General features: G+C 42.1%; 1 protein-coding gene across 10 annotated transcripts in view; it reads right to left on the bottom strand.

The window, feature by feature from the left end:
- LOC138824872 (kelch repeat and BTB domain-containing protein 12) overlaps window positions 1–22,006 on the bottom strand; it is a 42,515-nt gene extending 20,509 nt beyond the window's left edge. For 8 of the 10 annotated variants that reach the window (XR_011371203.1, XR_011371204.1, XR_011371205.1 and 5 more), the window contains exons 1-4: window positions 21,853–22,006; window positions 12,601–13,774; window positions 9,754–10,024; window positions 7,421–7,571 (exon numbers count right to left, since the gene is read on the bottom strand). Coding sequence is in view for 7 of the 10 variants with exons in the window: in XM_070019287.1 (XP_069875388.1) it covers window positions 7,421–7,571; window positions 9,754–10,024; window positions 12,601–13,670 (1,492 nt within the window). In the remaining 3 variants the exon portion in view is untranslated. Of the gene's footprint in view, window positions 1–3,711; window positions 4,153–7,420; window positions 7,572–9,753; window positions 10,025–12,600; window positions 13,775–21,740; window positions 21,831–21,852 lie in introns of those variants that run through there. The other 2 variants (XM_070019291.1, XM_070019288.1) reach the window with 2 other exon arrangements.
- Window positions 22,007–22,517: the final 511 nt, after the last annotated feature.

The raw sequence follows: 22,517 nt of genomic DNA, 5'->3' as shown, positions 1-22,517 counted from the left end.
CCAGAAAGAACCAGGCCAGAGGCATGGTTTATGTGGTAGAGTGCCAGCCAAGCAAGCAAGCTCAGAAAGTACAAGGCCCTGAGTTTAGGCCTGTTACCAAAAGACCAAAAAAGAAAAAGAAAACATGGCAGTAGCAGCGCTCCAGTGTTGGCCTCTTTCTAAAGGTGGCTTGTCACTGGAAACAGCATCACCACCACACTTCCCAACAAAACGTCACCTTCCTGAGTCTTTGGGCAGAAAATGTCACAATGAAAGTCAGCCAGTTCTAAATATCTGCATTCCCAGTAAAGGTATCACTTACTTGTATAGCTTATATAGATGGAAGTCATTTTAAGCTTTCCAGGAAATTATCCAACAAAAGAGCCAATTACAGTGTGGTAAAGCTGATAAAACACACATGTAACCATGTGAACAATGGAGTCACTTAAGCCAAGAGTCCAACCATACCTTTATCTTTATGTGAAGACAATTTGCAGATTTTCAGAAAATATCCACTGTGCAGCTAATGTGCTCTTTGCCTAGTGTGCCATAATCCCGATGCTGAAATCCAAATCACTCATGGTATCTGAGAGCATGCTTTTCAAAACCAAACATTTCTAGAATAAAAAATTAGCACAGATTTTGGGGCTGGGAAGGTGGCTCAGTGGTAGAGTGCTTGTCTTGCATGCTTGAGGCCCTGGGTTCGATTCCTCAGCACCACATAAGCAAAAAGAAAAAAGCCAGAAGTGGCGCTGTGGCTCAAGTGGTAGAGTGCTAGCCTTGAGCTGAAGAGCTGAGGGACAGTGCCCAGGCCCAGAGTTCAGGCCCCACGACCGGACCCAAAAAAAAAAAAAAAAATTAGCACAGATTTTAACTGAGGCCAAAATTCTCAAATCTTTATAACTCAAGACTTTAAAAATGGGCTTTAGGAAGCATTCAGTTTCTGGGGTTAATTCGAAAGGTAAGGCCTCGTGTGTCTGTTCTTCCTTCTTGCAAATGGATTCAAATCTGAAATAGGTGTCTTAGGAAACAAAGATATAACTCAGGACAGAGAATCTGTCTGTCTGAGAATGTATCCAGCTTTGACTGAACACATTCAAAGAGCTGTAGAAAGTACAAGGAATAGGTCACTCACCCATTAGGAATGGATTGGAGATGTTTGAAAGGCGAACCACTCCTTTTACTCTCCCTCTGGATAATATAAGGGCTTTGGGACACTTTAATGACATTTAGCCCTTTCCTATTTAGATGCTATTAATTGTAGTTTTTAGGACTACCCTTTATTATGACTTTAGAATTATGAAATATCTTAGAAGTCAATGTTTCAGTATTTATAAGGTATTAAAATATTCTACCAGTTTCTTTTTTTCTGCTAGTAAACTTTCTTTAAAATCCTGGAGATGGTGGTCTGCTTAGTAACTGCTGTCAGCTTTACGCTGTTGGAGAGAATGTCCTCGTCTCATCCTTATTCTTTGGGCTTAGATTTCTAGGCTAGCATTCATTTTCTGCTGCAGATGAGTGTTTCCTGAATGCCATTAGCCTGTCACTTCAGGCCACCAGTCTAGTTCTCTGGTTTCATTTAATATCTTGTCCTTGGTATTCTTCAGCTTCACTGTTGGATTTTCCTTTCCATGTATACATTTCTGGTTTATTTGCTGAGCTTGACCTTTTTTAAAAAATAAGTGTGTGTGAATTACCATCATTCTTTAGTTTTAGAAAATTCTCACAGTTTTTGTTCAGACATTGCCTTTGTCCCTGAATTATTGCATTTTATTGCTGTGGTTAGGGGCTCTATAAAGAAATGAGGATATTTCGTTCACAGTTCTGCTACTGTGTGCAGTGGGGACAGCCTCTTAGTGGTGGACGTTCATGTGAGAAGAGGAAGGTGCAGGTCCGGGGAAACCCCACACTGCTTGCGGTAACAACTCATGCTCGCATGAGAACTCACTGAGTGAGCACTCCTCCTACAAGGTCCCATTTCCTTGGAACCTCTCAACATGGGGATCAAGCCTCCCACACAGGAGCACTCAGGGGCAAACGCACCAAGGGCAATGCAGTCCAACCCACTCTTCCTCTCCTTGTGGGGCTTTTAAAAGATGATTGGTCCTCCACTCTTGTTCTCCACACACTTAACCCTTGTGTTGCATTCAGAAATAAGTTATTTCTTCAGAACTCTCTTCCAATGCACTAAATCTCTTTATCTTCATGAATTCTCTTAATTTTGAGTTATAATTTTATTTATTATACATTTTTTATTCTTGGTGAAGTTGATTATTCTTGATCATCTTCCATAATTTCCTATTTCCTCATTCTAATTTCCTCATCTTTTATTTGTTTAAACACAGTAAGTTATTTTATGCAATGTGGTAACTTTGGTACATCTGGTCCCTACTTTTTCTTTTTTTGCTATTACTCCATTGTTTCTTGCTGGAGGTGCCTTCTTTCTTGAATTTCGGTGGTTCTTTTCCTTGAAAAATTATTTGTGAGGAATTATTTTGTGGTATGTGATAAAGACATATTCCTCTAGCTGATGAGAATCTGCTTCTTGAAGGTAATTGAGGACACTGAAGTGCTCCAAAGCACTTCAAATTTAAGAAGATTTTTTTCTTTCTGACTGTGAACTCTGGCTTATTTGTGCCAATGACTTCTCAGTACTTCTCAGGGCTGGGTGGCGTGGTCTTTCACCCAGAAAGCTCCAGCGTTCCAAGGCACGTGCTCTGTGGTCTTCTGAGATGACAAGTGAGAACCACACTTCCAGCACAGTGTGGTTGTAGCCCACACTGCTGAGCTTTCTAGGCAGCCCCACCCTGGCAGAGCATGAAAGAGAGCTCCATGGGCTTGAGACAGCTTGAATTCAGCACAACTGAGTTCAAGCTCAGTAATATCTTTTTACATTTTGGCCAGTTTTGGGGCTTGAACTTAAGGGCTGAGTACTGTCCCTGAGCTTCTTTTGCTCAAGGCTGGCACTTTACTCCTTGAGTCACAGCACCACTTCCGGCTTTTTCTGTGTATGTGGTATTGAGGAATGGAATCCAGGGCTTCCTGCATGCTAGGCAAGTGCTCTACCACTGAGCCACCTTCCCAGCCCAAGTTCAATAATTTCTTATAAAAAAAGTGATGGCATTCCCCCCATCTCAGGGCCTCAGCCCCTCCCACTACATTTCCCGGGGCAGCGTGTACCCAGACCTGAACTCCTCCCTGCTCTGGAGCTCCTGCCAGGATAGGTGGGCACTCCTACTTTCTGCCCAGACCTACCTGTGCACACAGAGGACCTCCCCTTCTAGCCTGGAGTTTACAAGCTACTACCTGGATGGGGACAGATGCCATATTTCTCCCTCTCCTGTGGGGAAAATGGCCCCATCAATAAACCTCTTTATAATCCTTCTCCTTATGTGACTGTCTCTGTGTAATCTTCCTCCTGTGACTGTCTCTGCATTGTCCCCTAGGACTGCTGGGATGGATTCTAACAAACAGTTCTCAATTTAGCCAGGCTCCAGTGGCTCACGCCTGTAATCCTAGCTATTCAGGAGGCTGAGATCTGAGGATTATGATTCAAAGCCAGCCTAGAAAGTCTGTGAGACTCTTATCTCCAATTAATCACCAGAAAACCAGAAGTGGCACTGTGGCTCAAGTGGTAGAGTGCTCACCTTGAGCTAAAGAGCTGAGGGACAGCGCCCAGGCCCACAGTTCAAGCTCCATGACTGATGACTAACCCCCCCCCCCAAAAAAAGTTCTCAATTTGTTGTTTGTCTCTGATTTCTAGACAGCTGAAAATTTTGTTTATTTTTACAAACTTGTGTGCCCTCAAATCTTCTTTTCTGGGAATAGTGTGTCAGCATCTTAACTCCACAGCTAGAGATCACTTACTTTGACTCAGCATTTTGCTAACTAAATTCTTACTAACATGACAGAGCTTAGGAGCTTAAAAAAAACTACCCACCATTTTTAGTTGGAACACCAGTCTGGCCTGGGTCCCCGGCCAGCTATGCAGAAGTGAGTAACGCTTTGTCCATGTTTATGACTACCCAGGGAAACTGTACAAGCAGCTCCAGCAGAGCATCTCTGCTAGTCGGTGTCCGTCAGCAAGATGCGGTGCCTGGAGTAAGCAACTCACAGGGAGGAAAGCTCTGTTCTGGTTCACAGTTTCAGAGGGTCCAGCCTTGTTATTTTGGGCTTGAGGTGGGAAAAAGGGAGAGGAAAAGAGAATGGAGGGAGGGAGAGAAGGAGAAAGAGGAAGGGAGAGAGAGAAGAGAGAGACAGAGAGAACTGCTGTGTGTATGACTTCCTCCCCTACTGCATCTAGCGCCTCTCTCCAACATCACAGCTAGTGGCCAGCTTTTAACATATGAGAATTTGGGGGACACCTAGACACCTGTAATAGTCTATAATATAAATGGCTCCGTAAATAGCTGCTATAATGCCTAGATGCTTATTCTTCGGGTATTGTAATACGTTATTTAATTTAATCTCAATAACTCTAAGTAGGCATACCAAATTTAATATAAATAATATTAGAAAGATTTACGGGGCCAAGATTAGTGATTGGTAAAGAAAGGATTTTATTATTTATTTATTTATTTATTTATTTATTTTGGGTCCGGTCATGGGGCCTGAACTCTGGGCTTGGGTGCTGTCCCTCAGCTCTTCAGCTCAAGGCTAGCACTCTACCACTTGAGCCACAGTGCCACTTCCGGCTTTTTTCTTTTTGCTTATGTAGTCCTGAGGAATTGAACCCAGGGCCTCAGGCATGCAAGGCAAGCACTCTACCACTGAGCTACCTTCCCAGCCCTAAGAAAGGATTTTAGTATGAACCTACTGAACTCCCAAACTGGGTTATTCCCCACTCTAGGTCAAGCCTCATGGTGAAGGGCATGGGCGGGGCTCTCTGGGGGATTTCTGGAGTCTGTCTAGGAGGGCGAAGAATTCTATTTACTACATGGAGTAGGGAGAGGTCGCACCATTGGATTGTCAGTGACACTGGGGGTACTATAGTTCCCCTAAAGCAGATAGGGCTTCTGCCCTAACAGTGAACCAAAATTATAAGGTACCCTTGGGTAGTGTTTTAGGGTTGAACTGTACATGGTATTTGCCAAATTCCAAATATATACACAATGGACAGTGAAATATAAGAACACCACAAAATCTTAAACAATGGAACTCCATTTCAAAGCTTATAAAATGAGTTTGGGCTCTTTGGGTTGAACTTTACAAGGCAGCAGATCTACCCCCTTTTTACAGGGCACACAGCTGTCCCCAGTTCTGAGTAGCAAATAGCTAGACACTGCATTTTAAGCCACCAGTAATACTTTTCTGAGTCACCCTTTCACTTCCAATTCCCTGTTGTCATTGATGTACTCCTTTTCTGAGGGTGCCAGTCCTGGGGCTGGAACTCAGGGCCTAGGCACTGTGCTCAAGATCAGTGCTCTGCCACACTGAGCCACCTGCACACTCTCGGTGTTCTGGTGGTTTACTGGAGACGAGAATCTCATGGACTTTCCTGCCTAGGCTGTCTTTGAACCATGATCCTCAGATCTCAGCTTCTTGAGTAGCAAGGAATACAAGTATGAGCTACTGGCACCTAGCTTGATTTGTTCTTTATATCATCACTTCACTAATATTCTTAAATTATGCTGGTTCTGTATGATTTCTCCTTTTCATGATCATTTTCTTAATTCTCTAGCTCATGTCTTCATAACCTGCTTCTCAATTTTCCTATAGTACAGGCTCTCACAACTTCCCTATGGGTTCATTTGCTTGTCTCTTTTATCTTCTACTTGTATAACCCTCATTCTTACCTCTCATGCTGCTTTCCCGCTTGCTCTTCCCTGCCCCTTCCTGAGCCCCCTTTCTGGAAGACTATACTTATTTTCTATTTTACCTACAGGAATTTTATAGTCTGTATAGAGCTCCATGCCATGAAGTATTGGCTTCCAAGTGTCTAAAAGACGCATTTGCCCATACAAATTACCAAGAAACACATGATCATTTCACCCCACATTTAGCCTAGCCTGTGGCTCCACATTTCAGGATACCTCATTCTGGTTCAGTTTAGACATCACTTTTGCTTTTGGGTTGTCCTAACTTCAATTTTCTTAGTAGATCAACCATTTACTACCGTGAGCAGTTTACCTACCCTACGCAATTCATCACAGCTTAGCTATTATTTCTTCTTACATAGCATATGATCTTAACTGAGGAATATTTATTCAAAGGAAAAAATTAATGTGAGTCTCATAACTGAAGTAGTCATAAGTTATGTTACACAATGTTCTTGCTCTTAAAACCATTAATGCATTGTACAGTGAGTAGATGAAATATTTTCTTCATGCTGTGTGCAAACAGCCTAGAGATATCAGCCTTTCTTCAGTTTTTTTTTAAAAATTTCTATTCAGATGCTTGGTTTGCTTTCAACTCACATTTCATGGATTCCCTTGTGTTTCTTTCCCATATTTCTGTCAGTTATCCACAGTGCATATGGGAGGAAATAAAGAGTTGGCACAGTTAACCATTTTAGGAGTCTAATCAGCCTCCTGTACACAGGCTTTCCCAAACTTAGGGGAAGGGTAGGGTAGGGAAGGAGCCAAGGAAGAGGGGGGGAGGGCAAGGGAGGAGGAAGGGAGGGAGAGGGAATGCACTTAGAAGAGCAACAGGCGTAATAAACCCAGGAGTGAAGCCAGATAGATAGCAGAACTACAGGGGGGGTCTGGAATTTTACCCACTTTAGTAGAGGTGCATTGAATTCCTTCACCAATCCCTGTGGTTAGAGTCAGACCACACATGAGCAAGAGACAAGGAAAATGCATTCAGTTGAACATCAGTGGCAGCACCTCTATAGACTTGTTCGGGTGAGTAAATGAGGAAGACCGGCAGAACCTGCAACCCAGGCTTACTACTGCCGCCCTTTCTTCTAATGGCACACAGTGGTTCACACCCCACACCCAATCACTGAAAGTGTTAAAGGCTTATTCCCATTTCACAGTATACCACCTGGCAGTATTTAAAAAGATGTATCAGTTTCACCCCAAGGCACTCAAAAATGCTTTTTTTAAAAAATAGTTTAATTTTTTTTTTTTTTGAGGTCCGGTTGTGGAGCCTGAACTCTGGGCCTGGGCGCTGTCCCTCAGCTCTTCAGCTCAAGGCTAGTGCTCTACCACTTGAGCCACAGAGCCACTTCCGGCTTTTTTTCTTTTTGCTTATGTGGTGCTGAGGAATCGAACCCAGAGCCTCATGCATGCAAGGCAAGCGCTCTACCACTGAGCCACCTTCCCAGCCCTCAAAAATGCTCTTAATGGACTTCTATTTAGTCTTATTTGACATTGTTCTAGAAAATTAGAAAAGAGGAAACCCTTATCCAGTGCTTGAATTAGAAGAGTATCTCCCTTCACTGAGAGGCTGAGGAAGGTGAAGGTGTCATGGATGGTAGCAGTGTGCTGCTTCTTACCCAGAACGTAGATCTCGCCGCTGGCCACAGCTGCACTGAACCGGTACTTGGAGTACTGCATGGGTGGGAGCTCTTGCCATTGATCCTGGGTGGGGTCATAGCGAAACAGCTTGTTGCTTAATCTATCAGGCTCTTCCTCGGGAAGATCCATCTGTGTGAAATATGACAGCCAATGGAACAATGTATCATTTCGCTGTCTTTGTGAATAATGGTGGCAATTAATCAGAACAGACAGTGCAGCAGATAAGCAGAGGTTAACTGTATGGCTCACACTCAAAGTCATACCAATCTCTGGCCTTAGAGTTATAAATACACAGTCAACATCAGGGAAATTTATATATTCTGTAGTAATGGGACTAATGTGCAGGGTTAGAGGCTGTAATCAGTGATTTTTAGCAGCAAAATACTTTAAAAAAATGAAACAATTGGAAAACCTTAAAAATGAAACCAAGGTCTCTTGTACTCTTCAAAGTAATATTCTATTTTTGGGGGGGGGGGAGGTCTGGTCGTGGGGCCTAAACTCTGGGCCTACACACAGTCCCTCAGCTCTTCAGCTCAAGATAAGCGCTAAACCACTTGAGCCACAGCACCACTTCCAGCTTTTTTCTTTTTTGCTTATGTGGTGCTGAGGAACTGAACCCAGGGCCTCATGCATGCAAGGCAAGCGCTCTACCACTGAGCCACCTTCCCAGACCGTAATATTCTATTTTTACCAAACTTTATAATTGTAGATTCTAAGACATTTGTGAGAAACTAATTTTAGTAAGTCATACTTTATATTTTTCCAGTCTAACAGTTTTGCAAACGTTTATGTTTTAGAATGTTTACATCACAATTATGTGAATGGTCTGAATTCAATTTCCAAGGTATATAGATTAATACAATTTATTTAATGACTAACTTTTTTAATGACTAGAGATAGTAAAAGTGAAATAATTACTCTGACACAAATGTAAATAGCTTCTACTTATAAACATTAGGTGAAATACTTTTTGTATATAATTTACATGAAACTTTTATGACTTTAAGCTAAGATCGAAGTATTCAGCAAAGAAATAATTACCATACTTATGAAAATTATACACAATTTTAAAAGACTAAGAATTATGATCACCATAGTGCACTGATAGCCCATTTATCTTGTAATTATAAAATTTATTATAATGTATTATAAATTTATAAATGTGATCAAATTAGCAAAAGCCTTTGTTATGTAATACATACTCATGTTGTCTGTTCAGAGACTACAAAATTAGTAAATATTTGCTTTTCCTTCTAATATAAGTATTTAATCTCCAGTAAGAGAAAAACCTGTCAGCTGTTTTTGGAGCTCATTCATGCAAATTTACTATGTAAGTGGAAAAGTTTAAAAAATATTTAACTACAAATAATGCATCAGTCTTCAGCTACTGTGATGAACTCTGTACTGCTTTTGGATCTAAAGCACAAATAAAAATGTCACAAAAATTTTAAATGTATGAATAAAAAATAAAGTATGAAGCTTAGGCTTTGAAAAGTTACGATATACTTGTAAGCAGCAGAAATCAAGCTTATGAAATGGATGCAAAAGTATGGGTTGAACCATGAAGCAACTCTAAAGAAACAAGACATAACATTAGGCAAAAATGAATTCACTTTTTATCGGGGGGGATGGCCGATGAGCTAGTAAGACTCATTCCTGTAAGAAAGACAGGAGGCCAGGCCAGGCCAGGCTGCAGAGAGGACTGTGAGTGTCCTAGGTCCCAAGAGGAGTCATAAGCAGGGGTTACTGTGGTCACACAGCTTACTGTTTAGCTTTGGCTTGCCTGACTTTGGCCTCTCTCTATATATATAAACAGTATTCTGGTTTTTCCATCTGTTGATGCACAGAAAAAAATCAAGCATTTATAATGAAAACATAACTTTCTTAGAAGTGATGGTGCTGTGCCTCACTTTCCCATCTGCAGTTATAGAGTGTTAAGTGTGGAAAAGACCTCAACGTGCCTTGCCCTTGGTCATACAGCTGTTGGGCAGGCAGCCTGGGATGCGGCTGCTGCCATCCACTAGATGTTCCAGGAAGAGGACCCTTCCCCACAGCATCTGTCATAACTAGCAAGAATGGCAAGGGTTGTGAAGAACATAGCATGAGTACTGAATGAACTTCTGTATGAAAAGCACACTGCAGAATCCATTCTCCTAAAATTGCTTTGCTACTTAAAACCTTAGTTTGTATTTTATGAGATGTAAGACATTTTGCAAAATGTAAATCACACTGTTAATATACAACAGCTACGTTTTTCAGCAGTCAGACTCTGCATAGACATGCCAATTAGATATGTAAGAAGTTTCTTAACCTGAGGGGTCCAGCCTCCAATCACATAAAGTTTATTATTCACGGTCAATACAGCATGACAGGCTAACTGTAATGGCAGGGGAGATACTCGCTTCCAGCTGTCCCGTTCTACAGAGTACTTATCAACACAGTTTGTAATAAGATACTGGTTTTTTATTTTCATCTGTCCTCCGACAACATAGAGGTCATTCTGAATACTGCCCAGAGCATAGAGTTCCCGAAATTCAGTTGTACATAATTTTTCCCAAAACTGGTTTCCTCTGTCATGATACCTGAAAGTTAAGAGAAAAAGAACCCAGGATTAGGATTAACTTTAAAACAACTCACCCAAGAAATATATTTAGGTTTCTTTTCCAACTAAACACAATGAGATCTGTCTAGTTCAAGGGCAGAGGCATTTAACACAAGATAGTGGTATTGACTCACTTTGTATTTTTAGGGACTAGTGAATAACATATAGAATGCTGAAAACGATTAATGACATCTGCTTTAAACATTTATAGGAAAAAATAATACACACAAAATTATAGATTATCTGAGACTTGCCATTACTTCAAGAAAATCAAGAATTGGAAAGACTTTCAACACATCATTTATTTTATCATGAAAGAATCAGTAAAAAAGAGGTATTGATACAAAATTGTCTTACACCATGGAAATAAAGTATCACTTTAAAACCAAATTTAAAAAATCATGGTTTGAGGGCAGAAGATCTAAAAATACTCCCGCTTAGGATTTCTAACTGGGTAAGCTGAAGGAGATAGAAAACTTTAAGAATTGCTGCAGTCTTAACTGGCTTAAATTGGGTCATGAAAATGGCATAAAAATTCATCTGTAGATATCTGTTGGGCATTGAACATCTATTTTAACCTGTGTATGTTAATTGTGGCCACTTCTTTCAAGAATAGTTATATTGGTGAAGGAAGTCTTGGGAGAAAGACATTCGGGGCACACAGATGATTTCCTGACACTTCCCAGAGTCCAATTCACAGCTGATTATGGGAGGTGTGGGTATGCTAGTCACTGACTGTACAGGCTTATGGATATACTTTACTGTGCTGCATGATTATGGTAAGTGTAATGTTTTTGGTTTTTTTAAATTTTGTTTTTGGGTCAGGTCGTGGGGCCTGAACTCTGGGCCTGGGTGCTATCCCTCAGCTCTTCAGCTCAAGGCTAGCACTCTACCACTTGAGCCACAGCGCCACTTTCGGCTTTTTTCTTTTTGCTTATGTTGTGCTGAGGAATCGAACCCAGGGCCTCATGCAAGCAAGGCAAGCACTCTACCACTGAGCCACCTTCCCAGCCCCAAGTGTAATGTTTTGTTCATATTTTATTTAGACAAGGTCTCCCTAGGTAGTCCAGGCCAGCCCTGAACTTGTGATCTACCTATTTCTCTTCCCAAAGGCTGTTATTATATAAGTTGACCAGCATGCCTGGCTGGTAAGCACTTTTTCCATGACTTGATAGTCTTAAAATATGTGGACTAAATGGTCCTATAAAATCTAGAAAATATGCCTGGAATTAAAAATAAAACCATAAAATAACAGGGAAATACCACAAAAAGGTGCTATTTGGAATACAAGAATGAAATATGGTTTTTTTTTTTTTGTTTTTTGTTTTGTCAGTCCTGGGGCTTGAACTCAGGGCCTAGGCACTGTCCCTGAGCTTCTTTTGCTCAAGGATAGCGCTCTACCACTTGAGCCATAGTGCCAACTCAGGTTTTTTTCTGTTTATGTGGTACTGAGGAATCAAACCCAGGGCTTCATGCATGCTAGGCAAGCACTTTACCACCAAGCCACATTCCCAGCTGCAGGACTTACGTGTTTTGTTCAGAGTTCAGTTTTAGAGTAACCTCTGACAGATAATCATGTAATAAGCATTTCTTCATTTGTCCTGACCCTCACTCCTCAGAGAAAGCACTTGGCTCCAGGATTGCCAGGGAAGCTGGATGGGGTAATCTTTCCCTTGAACACACAGTTTGTCAGGGCTGACTGCAGAGACACAGCAAATCTTATGATGGCTGTCTTCTAGGTATTTTAAGGTAGGCAGGCAAGTCCCTAGAACCACAGGGAGTATTTTCACTACTATTTTTAACTGTATGGATTTGAGGAGAGAGAAAGATTAAGTATCTGTATGGGGCTACTGAGACAAATTAGTAGAATGAATATGTACCTAGTTCAGAAAAATGGGTTTTGGTTTTCTGTGGCAAAGTTTAAGAAAACAGGCTTGAGTTGAAATATACCCTACCAAGATTGAGAAATACATGTTTTCTGGGTGAGTTGCTATTTAACTTTTGTAATAATACTTTGAACTAAAATGGAGAAACAAAATGCCCAGAAAAAACTCTAAAACTTACTAAGAAAAATGGATATAGCAAAAAAAAAAAGGATATAGCTGTGTCTGGTGGTGCATGTCTGTGATCTCAGTACCCAGAAGGCAGAGGCAGAGGATCAAGTTCAAGGCCTTACTGTGAGACCATTTCATGGTATACACCTGTATTATTAGCTACATGGGAGGAAATAGGTAGGCAAACTGTGGGCAAAAACACAAGACACCATTCAAAAAATAATGAAAGCAAAAAGAGTTGGAGTGCCTGCTGAGTGCCTACCAAGCAGGGGATCCTAAATTCAAACCTGGTCTGCCATAAAACTACGGGAAGAATACAGTAATTTAAAAATGTACATTACTTCATCATCAATGCTGTATTATGCTTATGCCTTTACAGGAGCCTTCAGGGTAGTTTTCATTATGTATCATTTAAGATGTGACCACCCTCTCAGTAGTATTTTCTTCTACTGTTGCCAGTGTCAAAACAGGATTTTAAAAAAGACTGCAGATAGATACAAACCTATAGATTTCCACGTTCTTATTCTTTTGTCTTGAGAGCCTGGAGGCGCTTGCTTCTCCGGCCACAATAACAGTGTTATTTTCCATGACGACACCAGTGCACACAGTTCCTAAACCGTCCCCATACTTGGGGGACGAAATAAAATAGGTCTTCCGTGACACAGGGTCGAAGCAAAAACTGGCATCCCCATAGTTCCTATGTCGTGACCTGATTCCTGAAGCGTTGTTGCCAATACAAAGCAGAAGACTGGTGGTTTCCATGCCATAACGAAGGTTCAGGGAGTGCTGCTGGGGTGTCTTGCTGGCTTTGAATGCATTTTGAATGATGTCAATGCAACCTGCGTCACACAGAAGCATTGTGTTCCTTTTTAGGGCCTGTCTTAAGAAGGAAGGATTTATAAGTTCTAGCCTGACTTGCTTCAAGAGTTCAACAAGATGCTCTTTACGCAACTCTTGGTTATGATTTACCCATCTTAGAACCAAGTCCAGAATGCTCTCCTCCCTGGAAATGTTGAGATCATCTGATTTAATAAGTGCCAAAAGCTGGTGCACTTCAATGTCTAGTATTTCTTCATGTAAGCTCACCTCGGCAAAGTGCTGATATAAGTACTTCTTTGACTGGTCAGATAAATCTTCAGCTCCAATCTGATTTGCGAAGTAGTGGATTCCTACACAGTTGGAGGCATCCATGTGGTCCATCATGTATTTTTGGCATACACTAAATACTTCTTCCATCTGCATGAAATAGGCAGCTACAGCCACGGTCTGCACATTGGTGTTGCTGATCTCTAAAGCAGCACTGTACATGTAATTTAGTATCACTGACACGCTTTCTGCTGTGATGTCATGGAGTACGACTTCCCTCTGAGTACATTCAAGTAGTCCACAGGTGAACATAGCTTTGAAATAGGGACTAAACGCAGCCAGAACCAGTCTATGGCAAGGAAATTTCTCCTCTTCTGCTATGAGTACTACATCAATCATTTCTGCAAATTCTTTCATGTTTTTAATTCTATTCAGTAAATTCAAGCTATGTTGGTATTTTTCCTTTCCCTCAATCTTGTACTCCATGACACTCTCCAATTTCTATGCGTCTTCTTTAAGTTTAGCTTGATTCCTGAAGAGCTATTTGCATTTCTGATTACTCACAAATAAACAGATGCCATGAAACAGTCCTGAGGGTAAGAAAAGAAGCAGTTTTTCTAAGAAAAAATGTGGCATAATTGAAATATGCCATTAGTACTATGAAGTATTTATTAAGTATTCATTCCAAGCAGAGAAGTTTAACTACTTTTTTAATGAAAATGACTTTGATAGGTAAACTGCAAATTATTAACTGCTACCACTACTGCTTTTCTGACCTGCAGGGGTGACTTCTCCTCACCCCTGCCACCATACCACCTAGTAGTAGATATTTTCCTAGAATTGGACATTTCATCTTCCTTCTGTGTGAACAAAGAAAAACAGTCTTGTAAGATGAACACATTTTACTAGTTACTGAATATGGCTGGCTGGCAGGCAGGCAGAGCACACAAGGACATCAGTATTCTAAGAAGGTATAGTATTACTCCCAAGGTTATAGCCACTGCCTCCAGAATATATACCCAAATGGCCAACTCACAAAACCACAGCAGGACCATCCATCCCCTGAAGTGGGATGGCTGAGCGTCCACTAAAACTGCACTCAAGCTTTGATATGGGGAAAATAATTCAAAGTAGTAGAAAATAACCATTTTCCCTTTTATCAAGTGTTGGAAAACACAAGCAAAATGTCTGCTGACCTGAGAAATTTGTGACCTTTGAAACGTAATCATCCTACACTGAAGATACTACACAGAAGCCTTCCTGCTTCTCTATCTTTCCTCCTGGCTCAGCTCTATTTTGTTCTCTATTTCATAGTGTCAGAGACTGAATTACATCAGGCTTTCCAAAGCACTGGTCTAATTAAAAGTGCCTTTAAGCTAGTGGAGTCATCTTTGCCTTCCCAGGGGCAGTGGAAACAGGGGGTTTCGAGGAAGTTAATTAGCTGCTTTGATTTAAAGGACTTTCCCAGAGTCAGAAACCCCCTTCTGAGGGGAGGGAGGGTCTCCAGGCGTCCTTTCTTGCTCTTACTTGGCTGTAAATGGCAGAAGAGTTAGTACCTGGAGTTAAAGGAGAGGCAATTATTTCAATAACAAGAACTCAAAAACTGTCAGCTATACAGGCTAGAAAATTTCTCACTTTCTGTAACCCTGAAAAAAGAATTAAAAATCTCACCGGACAGTTTTGTGTGTGTGTTGAATTAACAAGTTTATGCATGATAGAAATGTCCAATTGTAGAATGGCAACTGTAAGAGCTAAGAAACACTGCGCTGAAGTTTGTGTAATTAGAATAACCAGTCAATCTCAGAAGCTGTGCATTTCAAATAGCAACAAAATCCTTCCTGCTGGATTTTCTGGCAATAATGGTTCAGTCTTGTTTCAGTAAAACAAGGCTTTCTTGGAAAGGCCTTGCTGGTGAAGAGTGAACTTTTGCTTTGGTTTCTATTTTTTTGAGAGAATTCTACCATGTGCAGTTAAGAGGCCATTGTATTTCTCAACTTCTCTAGCTCAAATCATATAGCCTTTTTGACACACAACCATACCAAAGTGCTTTATACATGGCAGCTGCTATGTGGAGCTGAAAAGAATATAAGCCTTTCTCCCAGCACTGGGAACCAAATTTGAGGCTTTACATGTTAGGTAAACTCACTACTACTGAGTTACATACCCAGTCCAGAAAACAGACCTTCTAAGGAAATAAGTATTTTTAAATGTTTATTATTCCATTTGTGTTGACGTAAGAATCCCCCAAAGGTCACAAGGCCAGAGGACCACGTGCAGGTCCTCACTGCAGCCACAGCAGGCATTTCAAAACCACTTCCCAGAGCCCTGATCTTGACAGTGTTAGGAGAATGAGGATGCTGAAGACCCAAATGTATTGACCAAACCCTCTAATTTTCTATCTTTTAGACAGAAAGCAAACTGCTTTTGAGAGACATTTCAGCAAAAGAGCTATTTTAATTAAAGCACAGGCAAAAGTAGTTTCAAGATGTTATGTTGAAGCCGGGCGCTGGTGGCTCACGCCTGTAATCCTAGCTACTCAAGAGGCTGAGATCTGAGGATCACGGTTCAAAGTCAGCCCGGGCAGGAAAGACCGTGAGACTCCTATCTCCAATAAACCACCAGAAAACCAGAAGTGGGGCTGTAGCTCAAGTGGTAGAGAGCTCGTCTTGAGCTGAAGAGCTGAGGGACAGCGCCCAGGCCCAGAGTTCAAGCCCCAAGACGGACCAAAAAAAAAAAAAAAAAGATGTTAGATTGAAATAAGTAGTTAATTGTGTACTTATTTTCTTTCTAAACATGCTCTAGGTAATCTCATCCTCATCCTATGGGTGGTGTGGGTGTGACTGGCAGTAGATGGCTCCCATTCCCATCAGCTTCATGGCTGACTCAGGGTCAGCCAACATGAGCTCAAGTCTCTGGCTCAATGATTGGGATGCCCGTGGGATGGAGATGAGATGGAGGCCACAGCTGGAGACAGGCTCCTATCAGCCCATGAGGACATAACAAATCTAGAGAACAGTGTGGACTGTCCATAGTAATGGAATTTGAAACAGGCTTTATAGTTTTGAGATAGTTTAAGTTGGTTTGAATTAGGATTGCTGTGGTGTATAACAAAGCATCTTTATATTTTTGTGTAAGTGGTATGTGCAGAACTACTGAGAAAAGTTGCCTAAGGTAGTTATAGTTGTACATCATATGTCCTTGTTATGTTCTTACATTTTGTTATCATACTATCAGCAAGAAGAGCATAGAAACCTCTTGTCTTCATTTTTCCTTGATAAAAAAGCATTAATTACTTGTCACTATTCTGTTTGCTTCTCTGATGAAATGGCCAGAACTTCTTTTACAGATGAAGGCACCGAATGATGAATCTAATTCCATCTAGCTCCAGCATCTGCACTTTAACTAACTTACTCCAGTGCAAGGGTCAGCAAACTAAGGCCTGAAAGTAAATATTTAGGCATTTTAGGCCAGATGGTTTCTGTCACAACTACTCAGCTTTGCTATAACAGCACAAAACAGCCATGAACAAAAAAACAAACAAATGAACATGGCTATATTCCAAAAAAGCTTTGTTACATATTAAAGCCCGAGTTCACATATTTTCACATGCCCTGTTTTCATTGTCACAAAATACTCTTTTGATTTTTCAAGTCATTTAAAAATGATGAGATCTATTCTTAGCTAATAGGCTGTATGAAAACAAGTGGCAGGTTGCTGACTGCTGATCTAATGTTATAAATAAATCCGTTCTCTCAACTGTGAGTATCACAACATCCTGTCCGGCTGACTAATCTCCATTTTCCTTAAGTGTAGCTGAAGGATTTTGAGAAAGTGGTCCTGTTTTTAAAAGATCCTTTAGTTCTCAGATATAAAACAATTTATTGGATAAATACTGTCCCTGGATGTAGTTCTCTGCCTCAAATAATTGACTTTGAAAAACAACAAAAACAAGAACTTTCTTAAATATAGAAATAACTGTTTCAAATATTCTAAGGAAACATTTTACTTTTTTTTTGCCAGTCCTGGGGCTTGAACTCAGGGCCTGGGCACTGCCCTGAGCTTCTTTTATTCAAGGCTGGCACTCTACCAATTTGAGCCACAGTGGTGCCACTTCCAGGTTTTTCTGTTTATGTGGTACTGAGGATCAAACCCAGGGCTTCATGAATGCTAGGGAAGCACTCTACTACTAAACCACATTCCCATTCCTACATTTTTTTTAATGGACATACATGTTTCCTAAGTATCCCTTCTTTCCACTTGCCTGAAAACTACTCTAACTGGTATGGATTAAATGCATTTACAGATGGGAATCCTGAAAAATGCCTTCAAAGTTAAATTAGCCACTATATTCACAGTATTGTCTTTTGAGAGTGCATAGAAGATTCTGATATGGCAGATGTGGTCTCTGAAGCGAGAAATTCTGGATTTGAATCTGAGCTGACTGCTAACTTGCTATAATCTTAAAATTATTCAACCTTTCCAATCTCGTTTCCTTCATCTGTATAATGGGGTATATACAGTATGTAAATAGTTAAGTTAGTTTTTGCCATTCAAGTGTTCAATAAATACACTTTACAATGAATGTAGCTCAAAGGTTAGGAACAGGGATGTGGACTTGGTTGGGTTTGCATTACTGAGCCCTGGGTTTGAATTCTTGCTTTAGTGTTGAGTAATAGGAACAAATTTCTCAGCCTATTAAGTCTAGTTTTCTCAGGTGGGATTTCTCTTGAGAATTTTATTAAGAATAGCTGGGAGAAAAAAGGTCATTCACCTACAATATGTGATTTGCTTAGTAAAACTTACTTGGTAAAGTTGATGAAGGATATACCTATATGTATGTTTTTCAAACAGAACAGTTATTTGGTTATGTATACAAATCACTTGTAGATACACATATGGCTCATAAATGAAGAGAGCTGGCATCAACTTTTCCTCATAATGAAGGCAGAGAGTGCATTCTCCTTTCATTAGCAAAATAAAATTGTATAAATGTTCTCAGTGATATCAATGGGAAGTTATTCTCTGCTCCAATTTATAGAAGACTTAACTGGAGCATTCATAACAATAGTACCCACAATAATGAAGAAAAATGAGTAGCAAAGATAAATATAAACCACAAGAATAAGGCCTAATTACTTTGTGAATGCAAAATGCAGTTATATCCATGGCCATTATAGTTTGAGAAATGGACTCCTATAAATTTAATGTGGGGAAAAATTTCAATTTCCTTAAAATACTTGTGCTTTGCTTTTATAGTGCTTAATTTTTTTCTTTTACATTGTCTTACAGTTGCTACATATGCCTTCTTTTCCTAAAAAGTTCTCCATGTTTTACAGAAGTTAAACTAGCTTAAATGTATAGCAATACTGTTTAAAACAACAAAAATTTGGAAATAAATTCAGACATTAATAGACTATGGTATATTCATGCAGAAGACTGTTGGTACAACAGAAAAAAATGAATTCTACATGTGTCACAAACATGTGAAAAAGAGCAGAATATGTGCTGCATACCATTAATGTATTTAAACAATGCCAAACATTATTATATTTTCTTTTTTCTTTTTTGTCGGCCGTGGGGCTTGAACTCTGGGCCTGGGCGCTGTCCCTCAGCTCTTCAGCTCAAGGTGAGAGCTCTACCACTTGAGCTACAGCGCCACTTCCAGTTTTCTGGTGGTTTATTGGAGATAGGAGTCTCACGGTCTCTCCTGCCCGGGCTGGCTTTGAACCGAGATCCTCAGATCTCAGCCTCCTGAGTAGCTAGGATTACAGGCGTGAGCCACCAGCGCCCAGCCATTATTATATTTTCTAATGGGTAAACCCAGACCATATAGTAAACAATTAGTGAGTCTGATAAAGGTTACTATGGGACTAATGGTTATCACATCCTATTCTCGGAACTTCTCTGTAAATTTAAAATTAGGTTAAAACTTATATTTTCTTTAAGGACTCAATTGTAGTGCAGTATAAAGAAATAAAGGATAATTATAAACACCAAGTTCAAGAGGTGGGGAAGAAAGGACAGGTAAGTAGGAAAAGGTGACAGATTCAACTGTAAAATGTTTACTACCCTCAGTGGTAGAGTGCTCGCCTTGCATGCATGAGGCCCATGCACGAGGCCCAGCACTACATAAGCAGAAAAAGCTGGAAGTGGCACTGTGGCTCAAGTGGTAGAGTGCTAGCCTTGAGTTGAATTGCTGAGGGACAATACCCAGGCCCAGAGTGCAGGCCCCATGACAACAACAAAAACAAAAAAGTTTACTATCCCCATCTGAGTGGTGGGTACATCACTTTACTCTTCTGTATGCCTTTTTGCATATCTTAAGTATTACATAAAACAAGCTGAAAATAAAAAATTAATATTAGTCACTCAGAACTTTTGAAAACTTAACCAACCCTGTTTGTGTATTATCTATAAATTTGTTTGAAAAAAATGACACATTGAGTTTCTTTTTAACAAGTCAAATTGTAGGCAGTCCAACTAATCAAAGACTAGCAAGCACAAAAGATTAAAAACTTCCCATCCAGTCTGAATGAGAATTGCTTTGAAACTGTGGTCCCATCCCTCCTTCTTCCGTAATTTCTCTGGCAAAAGAAAAGTTTACTAAATTCTTGAATCTGTACATATATTTTCCCCCACAAAAATGTTCAGTAGCGTGAGTAGGCTGAGTAGATTATAATTGTGATAGAGTTGATTAACATCAAGTCCTTGATTTTTATCAAAGAAAAAACTGAAGAGCAGAGAAATGACATGGACAGGGCCTTAAAGCCACACAATTTGCTTAAAACTCCTTAAAAGCAGGGGACATAAATCATGAACTTGTAATCTAGGGCTAAAACAGAAAAGGCATAACTGAAAGATTTTGGTTAGCAAACTAAGGAATACTGATATAATGTCAACCTTATATCATGTTATATTTTAATGCATTTTAATACATATGTAAATATGTCAGAATATATAACAATGTATTAATACAGCAATATGATATATTCACTATATTAGTTATGATACATAGTATATAATGTACTTAATATATAATGTCCTAGTACAAATGTTTAAAGCAACTTCTTTTTGGTTGGGGGGGTTGCAAGTTGGAGACTGCAATGTACAAAATTATTATCCCACATTTAGTAAAACTATCGTGGGCCTATCATTCAGGTATAATGACGCCTTACAACCTAGAACGTCTCACCTTTTCCTTCCTCTTCTAACTTTTCCTCTTTATACTTTTCAATCTTTTAGTGGTAATGATGTGCTAACAATTCTAATGCATATATGTGGTTTTCTTGATTAGAATATAGTCCTGTCCATCTGCAAAAATGTAACTGGTTCTTCAAAATTCAGCTTAGGTATCACTCTCCCGGTGAAGCCATCTTTTGCTTTCTGGCTGGCTCGATCTTTTTTTTTTTTTTTTTTTTTTATTGTGAAAATACCATAAAGAGAGGTTACAAAGGCTGGCTGGATTTTGTCCATTATGCTGTTGCACTGTTAGTATCATTTACTTAGACATGTCTCTCTCCCTTTCCAAAGATGAATGTGCTGAGGATAAGGGGCTTGTCTTAATGACTTCAGGATTCTTGATAAGAGCTGCTCACTGTGGTTTGTTCCATGAAATTAATGCATTAAATTTCTTTCCTTCTTTCTTTTTATTGGTCATGGGGCTTGAACTCTGGGCCTGGGCGCTGTCCCTCAGCTCTTCAGCTCAAGGCAAGCGCTCTACCACTTGAGCCACAGCGCCACTTCCGGTTTTCTGGTGGTTTATTGGAGGTAAGAGTCTCACGGCCTTTCCTGCCTTGGCTGGCTCTGAACTGTGATCCTCAGATCTCAGCCAACCAAGTAGCCAGGATGACAGGCGTGAGCCACCGACGCCGGGCTAAATTCTTTTTTTTTACCCCCAGGTTACAAAATTCATGACAACTTCCCTGCTTTTGGGTTTGTACATAATAAGCCGGAATCTTGACTATTTTCTCTTTAGCTCCCAGAAGTCAAGCTTCAAGTGGCTATCATCCCTGCCCAAGGCTGGTACAGCATTCAGAACTGTGGCTGTGGGTCCTTCGCCTACAGCTCGAGGCAGGAGGCCGCCGGCCGCAGCGCCCTGAGGACAGCCCGAAGCGGGCACTGACCCCAGAGCGGCAGCTGCACGCGTCGCTGGGGATGCAACGCTGAGACATCCCATCGGTTATTGGGAGGAAAAAGGTCTGACAAGGGGGTCCCTCAGCTCCGGCCGCCGCCGCCGCGCCCCGGCGACCCCGCCTCGGACCGCACCCGGCCCCGGCCCCGGCGACCCCCCCTCGGACCGCACCGGGCCCCGGCGACCCCCCCTCGGACCGCACCCGGCCCCGGCGACCCCCCCTCGGACCGCACCCGGCCCCGGCGACCCCCCCTCGGACCGCACCCGGCCCCGGCCCCGGCGACCCCCCCTCGGACCGCACCCGGCCCCGGCGACCCCCCCCCCGGACCGCACCGGGCCCCGCGGGCTCCCGCGCCTCCCAGTCGGCCGCCGGGTGGTCGCCGACGCCCCGCCCTGTCCCCCGAGGCCGCTCCGACGCGCTGTACCTGCCTTCCTCGGGGTCACGGGGGCTGCGGGGCCGCTGCCTCCCGGGCCGGGCCCTCGGGGGCCTCCCCCGACCCGCCACGCCCGCTCCCGCCCGGCCCCCGCCCCACTTACGGCCGCCGCCGCGCGCCCGCCGCTGCCCGATATGGCCGTGCGGCCGGGCCAGCGACCTAAATAGACGCGAGGAGGGCGCTGGCGGCCGCCCGCGTGACAGGTGCGGCGGCTGGCGGCCAGGACCACGCGCCCCGGGCGCCGGCGCACGGGCGCAGGGCCTTCCCGCGCGAGCCCACAGGACGGCAGCGCCGCGTGGGACGCTCTGCGCAGGCGCAGGGCCTTCCCGCGCGAGCCCACAGGACGGCAGCGCCGCGTGGGACGCTCTGCGCCTGTGCAGGGGCTTCCCGCGCAATTCCACAGGATGACAGCTTTGTGGGACACTCTGCGCCTGCGCAAGGCCTTGCCGTTTAATTCCATAGGCTGACAGAGCCTCGTGGGATGCTCTGCGCCTGCGCAGGATGTTCCCGCGCATCTTTCGCTTGCCGACAAGTCTCGCGGGATGCTCTGTGCGCATGGTCTTCCCACCGAAGGACGCGCACCAGAGCGGCCGTGAGGGGAGTGTGAGGACGCGTTGAAACACGATTTGGAAATCAGACTTTCTGAGGTGAAACGTGTCATTTAATCTTTTAAAATTGCAAACCGGAGGGCTGGGAAGGTGGCTCAGCGGTGGCTCAGCGGTGGAGCGCTCGCCTTGAGCTGAAGAGCTGCGGGACAGCGCCCAGGCC

The sequence above is a fragment of the Dipodomys merriami genome, unplaced genomic scaffold (assembly GCF_024711535.1).
Source record: "Dipodomys merriami isolate MVZ:Mamm:240054 unplaced genomic scaffold, mDipMer1.0.p SCAF_13, whole genome shotgun sequence".
NCBI lineage: Eukaryota > Metazoa > Chordata > Mammalia > Rodentia > Heteromyidae > Dipodomys > Dipodomys merriami.
Note: the sequence above shows the minus strand (reverse complement) of the source record. Positions and strands in the feature narration are given on the sequence as shown.